Source organism: Pholcus phalangioides, unplaced genomic scaffold (genome assembly GCF_987345545.1).
Source record: "Pholcus phalangioides strain wild (caught in Gottingen) unplaced genomic scaffold, Ppha-v1.0 ptg000011l_1, whole genome shotgun sequence".
NCBI classification, from domain to species: domain Eukaryota; kingdom Metazoa; phylum Arthropoda; class Arachnida; order Araneae; family Pholcidae; genus Pholcus; species Pholcus phalangioides.
In genome coordinates, this window is record NW_028301604.1 from 57,600,615 (window position 1) to 57,613,190 (window position 12,576).

Genomic DNA, 12,576 nt, shown 5'->3' on the forward strand with positions numbered 1-12,576 from the left:
TTTGTAAGTTTTTCATAGACAGCGGCACTATACTGTTCAAGATGGAAAACTTTTTTTTTTAATTTTTCATGTGCTTTGATACTCTCAGTGGCTCTTTGTTGTATGATGAAGATAGTTTTTTGCCAGAAGCAAAGAATTTTCATGATTGACCAATATTTTTCAATTCATTTGTTTGAAGCCATTATTGATTCGCTCAAAAAAAATCACAAATTTTTCTGTGCCAAATAAGACAACAATCTTCTAATTAGTGTTCCATTTTCGAGAAAGTGGAAACGAAGATTGCGAGCGAAGTGGGCACCCATCTCTAGTGAGTCATGATGGATGTGTGAAATAGAGTAACAAAATGTTGAACAAAAGCTTAAAAAGAAAAATTTTGAAATGTTGGACTGATCACAGAGCCACAAAAAAATTGGAGTTTAACCCCTATCGTGTTCTTGTTGTTCCACAGTTGAAAGTTCAATATTAGATCACACATCAGAATTTGGTACAACAAAAATCTGCTTGTCTATCATGAAAAAAGCCTCTGCATTCAATTAAAATCGGTGCGTGGTGCACAACTTCACGCCATAGGACAGTGGGGTACAATTATTTTTAAAGAAACAGTGGATGGCAAAGTGTATAGGGATATCTTTTAATTCATAGTTTCCCAAACTTTTTGTTCAGCACACATCACCCCCTTCATCAGAAATTTTTCTTATCATTGCCCCCAACTCAAGTGAACCCATAGGATCCTATGTTAAATCTGTAGCTTCTACAGCCCCCTGGACCATACCATTGCCCACTTTGAGAATCACTGTTCTAATTCATTGCACTGTTGGATGAAAATGAATGCTGTTGCTTTTTTGCAACCAAATGGAACGACCTGCCATAGGTCTATTTTATACGTCTAATTTATATCTGCCATACGTCTTTATATGCCATGTTTAATTTATATCTAAACAAAGAAACAACTGTGAAAAAGATGAATGTAATGAATTGAAGTTTTCTTAAATTTAAAGTAAAACTAAAAGTTATAACCATTTACTAGTATGGTAAAATCCTTCTTTTGCAGACACAGGCAGGGCAAAAAAATTTGACCATAAAAGAAGGGTTACTGTAAAAAAAGTTCCCATTGAACAAACCCAGTTTTAATAACATCAGTTGGAGATTGTGTGTGAAACTAATATATTGTGCACACTTTTTTTTTACAAATACACAATCTGGGGGCACATTAGTGCCCTCGTCAAGTTAAGCAATACAATCATAGCAGTAACATCCTTTCTGGTTGCAGGGCCGTAACGTACCTTCTCATTATTTTGACACTGACTCATCATTGAAAATCCTAGGCACTTCTAGCAGCTCTAGAAACATGAAATTTCACATAAAGGTAGTGCTTAGGATACAAACCAAGGAAAATTTTATAAAAATCCAGAAAATTCCTTTCAGGATTGGAAACATGGGAAAATTTGGGATATTATCAATCGTTGCCAAAAACAATGATAGCCAAATGATCATGAAATTGCTAATCATTATTGAAATTGCCCATGACGGGAAATAAAGGGTTAATAAATATCTAGTGGTTTTAGTTTAGTGCTGAGTCAATATACATATAAATTCAGTGTTAATTTAGGAAAGAAAAATTTAATTTATAAAAGCATTAATACTTTAAATTTTCCTAAAATCACATATTTTCGACAAAAAAAAGTTATTTTTGATTCATGGATATGAATACAAAAACAAAGGAAGAAAATTTCCCTGAGAATTTCTTGGACAATATCTTTAAAGAAAGGGATCAGAAGGGTAAAAATAATGAAAAACAATCAGTATTCGCCCTGTAAAATGTTAAAATGTACATATTTATTATGTACAACAAAAATATGTGCACATTTACAAATTTTTGTCAGTTATCATAATTTATAAGTTACACATATTATTTTAGTCCACAATTTTACTAAATACAGTGGAACTTCGGTTAACAAGCTTAATTTGTTATCCGAATTGCTTGTATATTGAATCAAATTTCCCCATAGGAAATGATGGAAACTCAAATAATTTGTTCCACAATTACTCATTCATATAAAAATGACTGATAAAAGTGACATTCAATGAATATAATACAACAAAATATATATTTTTTCAATAATGCCATAAATAAACATACAATACAATAATGTTTACTAATTTACTTACTCTAAAAGATGAGAGAGAGAGAGGACCATCATTTAGGATGATTTATGGACCCATTATTGTCATCAAACTTATTCTTTTTGTGTAACTTTGAAAAAGAACCTATCCAATGACACTTGCTTTTGCCCTTTTTTTAGGATTTCTCGGGAATGGGAAATTGCATTGCCATGGGACAGATTCATTGCTCGCTTTGCTATAGATTGGTTCTTTTCCACAAAACTTTGCACAGATTCCCACATTCTATAATCTCTCTAACAAGAGAGAAGTGAGGGACTTCTCTTCCCCAGACGAGATACTGTCTATAAACTCTTACATGCAAAGAACAGCCCTCAGTTCATCTACGGCCAATAATCCTGGCCATGTTCTACCACCAGTCTTTGAATATCATCCTCATGCACCTTCAGTCACATGGTCTTCCCCCAAGGACACAATCTCTTTGATAAATATTGGCTCCCATTCATGAGCTAGCCCCTGAAAGTCACATTAAATAATGTAATCAGCTTTTTCCAACCAGAATTTAAAAACCTTCAAGTGCACATGCCTGTGTTTTTGTATTGTAAACAGTCACGCTTGCTCACATGGTCATTTTTTGAGTCAGGCATGCTGACCAACACTCCCTAAAAAAGAAGGGATTTCTCTTCTTTATGGGGTGTTGCGCTGACAGAGACTGCTGGTGAAAATATTACCTACAATTCCGCAGCACATTTGCGAATGAAAGCAAAAACCATCAGCTCAATAGTGATAACATGAAAATAAAGTGAAAAATTTTTGCTCGCAATAAGAATAATTATGAAACATTTCATGTAAAAAATGAAGCCAAGTCTCAAGATCCTTTACCAATAAAAATTTATGATATCTGTTGCAGAGCCAAGCCTAATGCTGTTATTGACTGTCTCACTTCGATTCATAAATCATTTCAAAGATTCCACACCTTTAGTTGAACATTTTGGGACTTAGCCTATTATCTAGCATGAGAATGTGTCAGCCGTTGCTGAAGTATATTATTCATGGCATTAATAAAATTCAATCAAATAATGTTTATGTAAGAATATATGTATTTATTGCATTGACTTAATTTTACATAACATGGTAAGATGTAATATGAGCTGGGTAATTGCTAAGTTTGAAAATGTTCTTCGACTAAAGGTGTGGAGTGAGTGTCACAGTTAATAACAGCATTAGGCTTGGCTCTACATCAGATATCACAACCGTCTACGAGTAAAGAATCTTGAGATGACTTATGTTTTAAATGAAATGTTTTTGATTGGATTTAATTAACACAAATTAAATTCCACAATAAAAAATTACCAGGAATCAAACCCAGGTCTTCTATGTAAGAGAAATAACTTTTGTCCAAAGTTCATCTCTGTACTAATATCCAGAAAATCCCTTTCTTTGATGCATTCATTTTGAAATTAATAGTTCATTCTGAGATACAAAGAATTAAAATTAATTGAATAGTCCGATATGCATAAGTAACAGTTGATTGTTTTCTTTCATGCTCCTGTTTTCTTGTAAATTTTTATACAATCAAGAGCTACATTGCAGTAAATGGTAAAAACTTTTATTAACATTGAAAATTTCATCTTGTTTAAAAAAAATGTAACAACCAAATCTCAAATACTTGTAACAAAAAAAAATTGCAAAAGTAAGCAATATAAACAAAATTAAATGACATATAAACAAGCGATTCAAATTTCAATTTCTGTTTCAAGAAAATAAGAAACTATCTTACAGTTTTGGATATTTTGGGCTGTACAGACAACTATTAACCTTTCAATGGCCAAGGCCGCATATATCCGTCAAGAAAACATTTTTATTTTATCAATTGACAAGCCTAGATATTTTGTAAAGTTTTTCAATGGAAAACTTTTCCCTATACCTTTTAGTTTGCACCTGCTGAAAATCAGGAGAAAGCCTACTTCATTAAAAAATACGGCATTTTAAGCGAGGTTCAGTGATTTCTGCTAGGCTGGTCAAACGGTTAACCCATTATACGTATACCATAACTCTATTACTTCACTTTTTTAAAAAAAGATTACATTAATGTAACATGAATGAAATATTAGAGGCAACTGTTTTGAAGTATTATTAAATTAAATATTAATTACCAATTAAATATTAAATGATTAATGGATAATTAATATCAATTAGTATTACTAATTATTAACTACCATCTTAATAAATTATAAAATAATGTTTTTTTTATTGAGTTTAACTTTTATAGCAGTCAGTTCAACATTTAGGAACAACAATCACCACTTACATATAAATAAATAAAAAAAAAAAAAGAGCATCCCAAAAAAAAAAGAACAATGGTAAATAATTGGTTAATTGTATTCATGTGCACATATCTTTTTTTTACTAAATTGATAACACTCTACAATTGGGGCTGGCTAACCTCCAGCATGCCATGGTACCAGGAGTAGCATACGAATACTTCCCAAAAATTAAAGAAATACTATTCCATTTTTCAATCAACGAAATTAGCTTCAATTTTTAAACAACCTTTTTCTTGTGAATGATGGTCTTGAAGACTGCTAAACCTAGTATGGTAGCGAGTGTTCATTGAAAACGGGACGCATAGTTTGCAAGTTAAAATTCTTGAAGCGGCACTAGCATTGAAAATAATCTTGATTGTGGCACAGCATGGAAAAAGGTTGGCCACCCCTACTTTACAACTTTGTATCTGATTTTTTGGTGTTTTATCTTTTATATTTTCCATCCACATAAGTAATATTAGATTCTTTCACTTCATGTTCTTGTCTTCTTTTTGTAAATTTTTGTACAATCAAAATCTACATAGCAGTAAATGGTAAAACATTTTATAAACATTGAAAATTTCATTGATTTTTAAAAAATGCAACAACTAAATCTAAAATACTTGTAACAAAAAAAATTGTAAAAATATGAAATACATAAAATGAAATGACATATAAACAAGTGATACAAATTTCAATGTTTCGAAAAATAACAAAACATCTCATATCAGTTTCGGATATTTTGGGCTGTGCAGGCCACTACTAATTAAAACTATAGCAAAAAACTATTATTTCACTTAAAAAAAAATTACATTAATATGATAAGATGAATGAAATATGAAAGGAAAAACTGTTTTCAAGTTTTACCTAATTATTATTATATATACTAATTAATAAATAAAATATTAAAATCATTTCTATTGAGTTTGTAACGTTCATAGCAGTCAGCTCAACATTTAAATACAATCAAAACTAAAAGTTCCACTGCTTAGGTACAAATAAATAGTGTCCCCAAAAAGGGACAATGGTAAATAATTGTTAATCGTATCCGTGTGTACAATATCTTTTTTTACCAACTGATCATGCTCTACAACTTCTCAGCTGAATGTTTGGTGTTTTTCTTCTACAGTTTCAACAATATACAGTGTGATCAGCTAAGTTCCTTGGTCACAAATTACTGGTGAAATATTGATCTCACAGACATACTTGCAATTAGAAAAAATACCCAAATAACTTGTAGATCCCAGATCTGTCATTCATGTTGCAAGGGATTGAATAATTAAAATAAAAAATTCAATTGTTTTACACGGACATCCTGTCCTAAAAAACCCAATAAAAACTCCAATATAAAAAAGTTATTGTCCTGTCTCTCCCGAGGTCAACAAAAAAAAAATCTGTTTCTAAATGCAGCAATCGCTGAAATATTTGAACTCTAAAACCAGAGAAACATCACAAAAGATCATTAATTTATGGACAAGCTCATTATACTGTTCTTCAACTTTTCTCTGATTTTGAATTCAAATAGCTCAACAAATATTGCACTCAGAAACGTGCAATTTTTTTTTGGCCTCAGGACAGGGCAAAATCTTTCTAATTGGGTTTTCTGGGACAGGGTGACCATATAAAAAGTTTATTTTATTTTAATAACTATAGAACCCCTTGCAACATGAATGATGCATTTGAGGTCTACATGTCATTTTGATACTTTTCTAATTGAAAGTATGCCTTTAGGACCAACGGTTCTGCTGCCAGGGGACTTAACCGATCACTCTGTATATTATCTCCCACCATTTTCTTCTATCTATATAAGTAATATTACTCTCAGATTCTTTTACTTCATGCTCTCGTCTTTGTGTAAATTTTTATACAATCAAAAGCTACATAGCAGTAAATGGTAAAAAATTCTATAAACACTGAAAATTTCATCTTGTGTAAAAAAAATGCAACCACCAAATCTAAAATACTTGTAACAAAAAAGAATTGTAAAAAAATACAATACATGAAATGCATATTATCTCTTATAGTTTTCACCTATCCACAATAGTATAGAGGAAACACTGCAGATAACTAACAATACTCCAAATAATTGCAAAAAAACACTCCACTGTGATTGGCATGTGATATACATAACACTTAGAAAAAAAATTACAGCATTAAAGATGCCAGAAGCTAACTGCACAATATCTACAAAAAAAGGACGTAGAGTATATGACTGGTCACAAGATAGTACTGGTCACACACAGCAATTCCTTCTTTCATGAAATGTTATTTTCAGTATCATCATATACACATAACTATATTTTTAAGCTCAGATTGCATTTTTGTACATTTTGTGAAATCTGTTCAGATTATCCCATATCTTGAACAAAATGCCACTTATTCACTGTAGGGTCTGTCTCTTGAGCAGGTATAGGATCTTTAGATTGGTACACCAATGAATAAGAATCACATGCCCCAATTCTGTAAGGACTTCCTTCTACAGTGACTGATGAGCTAAAACAAAATAATTTCAGAAGTTCAAACAATGTTAAAATAAAACATCCATAAAATTTTAAAAAAAGGCTCAAAGTGTGTAAGAAATAGCAGTCTGACTACAGAAATGGCACATGACATCATGTAAAGAGAAAGTTAATTTTTCAGTAGGGAGAAAAATAAAATAGTCCTCCTTGTTTTTCTAGATAAACGTGAATATCTATCCCTCTGCATAAATTGTCTGTCTTGGAGAGATTTCACATATTAGAAACTGAACCACAGCAGTCATGGAAGATATATGGCATCTGTTATATCAGATTTCTCAAAATTAAAATAATTTTGAAGGTTTTTTTTTTCACACTAAAAAGAAAAGATCAATCGCAATTGAAACTTTGTGAGGCGATATCCTCCAAAATTTTACAAAGGTGAATAAGTAAAACAAAATCACCAAAACAGCACTAAAGACACTTACAGAAATGATACAGGACATGGAGAGACTAGTATCTAAAAAAATAAAATTACTGAAAATATATAAATAGAACCAATCACTGTGACAAGACATGGTGTAAGCATCTGTCAATTCTCTGTAGTCAGACTAACTTTTGGGAGACTGAAAATACTGTATATATACCTGAATCTAATGCATATTTTCTCCACCAACCTCCCGAAATCAATTTTTTTAAAATTAAAATGTATCTTTATTAGGAAAGATATGAAAATTTCATCTACCAGGCAATTTGTTAAAAGAAATATTCTAAAAATTCAATTGAAATTCAAAAGTGTCAAGTTATGTACTCTAAGCTGTATAACCAGCACGCAAGTCAAAAACACGCAAATTTTAATGACTGGAATATAACAGCATGGAAAAAGTGACATGTCATGATAAAATTTTGGTGATCTAAATTTAACAGGGAATTTCAAAGTTTGCACTGAAAAAAAATCAACCCTCAATAAAACGTAAAAGTAAAAAAAAATACCCACATTCTGAAAGGTGTCTAGGCTATTTTATACTCATAATTTAAAAATTTAACTGTACAATACCTAAAAAAATAAAATGGCATTTGTCTTAAGTTAGACATGGGTATCCTATAACTAGGGACAATATAGTTTTTGTGTGTTACTTCATGTTTAAGTGCCTTAGGTTGTCGAGATAAGACTTGTTTAGGATGACCACATTTTCTCCAGGTCAAAGCAAGTCATCATTATAGTAACCAATCATTTTTGATAGTCATCTATTTGAGACCAAAAGAGGGTTAAATTTAAGATGACCAATTCATTCTAAAGTGGTTTGATAAATTTTTCCTAAATTCATAGACAGTGATAAATTTGTATAAGAACATCCTATGAGCAGTGGAATGGCAAATCAATAAGTTTTGACAAAACTAAAACAGGCCTAGAAGTGAAAATTTGAAAAAAAGAGTAGGAAAAATAGGAAAACCCATTGACAAAAAATAGGAAAAAAATAGGAGGGAAAAAACTGAATTCCAAAATTATCGCGGCATTTAAAAATGTTGTGCCATTGAGATTCACACCTTATATATTTAAATTATAGCATTATCTATTGATATTTTAAGAAACTCAAGTTCTCTCTCTCTCTCTCTCTCTAAAGAATTTAAAAATCTTTCATTTCTACAGAATGCAGAATAGAAAACAATGCAAATAGCAAAACTAAAAAGAAATTAATCAAATTTCTACTGTTACTTTAAAGTCCAATTAATGATCGTGATCCATTTTTCCCCGTACTTTTCAGAGAAAGAAAAAACCTGTCTAGGTGCCATAGAAATGTAGCACATGCATGCTTAACCCATTGCCCACAGGCTGAATGTGGCCCCGGAATCATCTGTTGAAGCCCCCAGCTTCGAACCTAATTTTGCAAAAAATGAACTAAGCGATACATTTCCAGATCGTTCCAGGGAACCTGCAGCACAGTTTCAGGTCATTCAAGTGGTTCGTGCCACAGTTCCAGATTACTCAAGTTACACGAGCTGCTGTTCCACTTCACTTAAGTGACCTGTGGCACATTCCTAGATCACTAGAGTAACCTGTGATATTGTTCATCTACACTTAAGTGACTCATGGCAGAGTTCTAGACCACTAAAAGTGACCCGTGTACATTTACACATCATTCAAGTGACCCGCGGCACATTCTCTGATGAGTAAATATGTCACAGCATATTTACAGAACACTGCGGCACAGTTCCAGAGCACTCAATCGATCCATGAAACTTTTAAAGATCACTGAAGTAACCTGCGGCACAGTTCCACAGTCTTTAAGTGTGCTGCGGCACATTCCTAGATCATTTAGGTGACTCGCGGAAAATTTACATATCACTGTGGCACAGTTTCAAAGTACTCAATTGATCCAGAAATATTTACAGGTCAGCTTCTGTGACCCGCTACACATTTCAAAATCAATAAAATGGCCCACACTCTACTGAATGTTGAACACCCTTGATGTAACACCTCCTGGAGTTACACTATATCTGAAGGATACAACGATTGGCCTGCATATGTTTATGAATGTCTGGTTTTTTTCCAAAGATACACATTTTTTTAAAACACACATGATAACCTGTGGCCCTCGGAGTTATCTCATGACAAATAACAAAACCACACAAGTGGCCCACGAACGATCATCAAATCATTTAAGTGGGACACATTTCCAGATTACTTCAGTCAGTTGTGGCACACTTTCAGATATAAGCTGCCAACAGCATATATCCAGATCATCTAAGTGACCTCAAGCACATTTCCAAATCACTTGAGCGACCAGCTGCAAACCCCCAGTTCACTTAAGTGGCACGTAGTTCAGTTGCAGATTACTTTAAGTGGCTGGAGGCACATTTGACCATTTGAGTGGCCCTCTCTGCATGCTTCGAAATCACTTGAGTCGCTCGCAGCACACAGATCAACTAATCGTCTGCGATACATTAACACTTCAAGTGACAAGATGCATTTTTATAGATTATTTTAGTGGCGCTCGACACATTTCCAGACCACTAAAGTGTCCCGCTACGCACTTTCAGATCATTCAAGTGAATTGTGACATATTTCCTGATGATTCAAGCGGCCCGCGGCACATTTCAACTTAACTCAACCTTTTGAAGAGTGTGGGACCACTTCATTGATTTAAAAACGTGCCGCGAGCCACTTGATTAAGTGATCTAGAACAGCACCGCAGGTTATTTGTGTGATCTGTAAATGTGTCGCAATCACCCAAGCAATCTGGGAATGTGCAGCGGGCGACTTGAGTGATTAGGAAATATGTCTCGGGCCGTTCAATTGCAGAATTCGCCGTGAGCCACTTGAGTGATCTGGAAATGTGCCACGAGTCATTTAAATGAAGTATGAATGTGCTGCGAGCCTCTTAATTTATTTGTAAGCGTACCGGGGCCACTTGAGGCAGGACACATTTAGGCCATGGGTTGAGCACATGCATATGTATGCTTTAAAATAAGGGGCCGTTCAAGTATTATGTCAGCAAATTTTTAGCCATTTTTGACCCCCTCTTTGTCAGTAAAAGTCAGCAAAACTCTGACCCCCTCCCCTTGTCAGCAAAATTTCGTCAGCTCTGCCCCTCTGAAACCTAACGCCTATTGGTGGGATCAGAGACGTACGGGGAGGGGTGGAATCTGGTTTGGGAGCTCGTGGCCCCTACAGACGACCAAAAATTTATTTTTTAATGCTGAAAATATTTTTTAAAAGAATTAAAATTTCAAAAGAAAATATCTTTATATGTTATTATAATAAATTTCTGACAATTTCAATGCTATTTGAAGGCTAAGAACTCAAAATTGCTCAAGAAATTCATTGCAACCCTACCTCTGAACCCTTGGTAATCCTTGGGCCTGTGCTGACCAAATATGGCCCTGGGGTTATGATGTGGCCTGTCATTCTCAAACCTAATTTTGTACAAATGAACCAAGTGGAACATTTACAGATCACTTAAGTGACCCGTCACACAATTCCAGACCATTTAAGCGATCTGTGACACATTTAGAGATCCCTTGAGTGACATGTGACAGTTTTAAAGCATTGGTGCGGCCACCAGTGCGGTTCTACATCACTCAAGTTTTCCGTGGCACATTCCCAGATTACTTAAGTGATCCGTGGCATAATCACTTGTATGACGCGTGGCACAGGTCCAGAGCACTTAATCGGCCCGCGACATTTCCCTGTGTAGGGGACTCAATAGGGAGAATGTTAGTTCAGGTACCCACAAACTAGTGAAAAGTTTTATTCGTTTTTCGCGTAGCGAGTAAGACGTCATTAAGGATATTTAACATTTTCATAAAAGGTGGTTGATGACGTCAAACACCCACCCCACCCCCGTCATCAAAAGTCAGCAAATCAAAAATCCCCCCCCTCGATGACGTAATACTTGAATAACCCCTATTTTCTGAAGGTTACAAAAAAAGGTGGTTTCGCTTTCCTCTCCCCCCCCCCCCTTCTTCCTGTAAAACCAGACGTGGCTCGGGCTCTGTTACCTAAAGCCGGGTTTTTCTAGAGACAGGTTTTCTGTGCTGTGCGCAACGTGAATCGCCCAGCGCGACACGCCGTCCATTCACCAATTTTCTTACTACGTTTTCCTACAGAGCACAATACAGCTCACGACAGCCCTTTACGTCGGGCGTGATTGGCAGACTGCTTCTGGAGGAGTAGTTAAAGCCGGGTTTTCCTAGGAATAGGTTTGTTGCGCAGCGTGAACCGAATTAGACTATTTCGCGCCGACAGAAACGTGTTACATAATCACGCTACGCGTTTTTGTTTTTCTAGCGAGGCGCATCAGATCAGGGCGGCTATATAAAGTATATGGCTTTGGCATCAGCTACTCTGTCGTCTGCATGCTCCGGTTTAAAGGGAAGGAAAAGAAAACACAAGTAGAGAAGAGAATATCGGCAAAACCGCGGCGCACGACGCATTTGACTCCTCCAGAAGCAGTCGGCCAATCACGTCCGACCTAAAGCGCTGTCGTCAGGCGTATTGCGCTCTGTAGGAAAACAGTCATGCTGCTTTTCTTACTGGTGAGTGTAAGGTAAGTAAAGGAAGGCGTGTTGCGCGGGGTGAATCACGTTGCGCGTGGCACAGGAAACCTGCTCTTAGGAAAACCTTGCTTAAGCGTCGTGTATGCTGCGCGTTTCAGCGATCTTCTCTTTATTTTCGTGTTGTTCTATTTCCCTTCCCTTCAAAGTGCCACGCTTGGAAAACACGTGATTATGTAACACATTTCTGCAGACGCGAAATGATCCAGTTCGGTTCACGCGGCGCAAAAAGCCTACTCCTGGGAAAACCTGGCTTCAGGGATGAACGCTCCTTACGGGATCACAGAGAGAAACCAATATAGTCTCTCATGGAATCTCATGTGTGGATGGATAGAGCCTGTTCTTCTCTCCTTTTTTCGCCTTCTTTTATTTACGGCAACCGATCTACTAAACAGATTAGCTTGCCCCACCAAACTTCAGTTTTTAGCACTTTGACTATGGCGCGCGGCGAAAAGATACGTTTGTCTCTCATCGTCCCCTCTCCAGTGGAACTGAATTTTTTTTTATTGTTTTTTTAGTAGAGAGTTGTGATGTGAATAAAACACGTCAAAAAGGGAGGGAAAGCAGCGACATTTTGCGGTTTCTCGAAATTTTCGTAGCGAGATTTCGGCTGTAAACAAAAGGGGAAGAGGGAT

At 35.3% G+C, this 12,576-nt stretch overlaps 1 protein-coding gene across 2 annotated transcripts in view; it reads right to left on the reverse strand.

Annotated features, from left to right (window-relative positions):
• Positions 1–1,740: 1,740 nt before the first annotated feature.
• Positions 1,741–12,576, reverse strand: part of LOC149080622 (uncharacterized) — a 57,034-nt gene continuing 46,198 nt past the window's right edge. For both annotated transcript variants that reach the window (XM_089239773.1, XM_089239772.1), the window contains one exon: positions 1,741–6,920. In XM_089239773.1, coding sequence (XP_089095899.1) covers positions 6,776–6,920 — 145 coding nt within the window. In that variant the 3' untranslated portion in view covers positions 1,741–6,775. The remainder of the gene's footprint in view (positions 6,921–12,576) is intronic.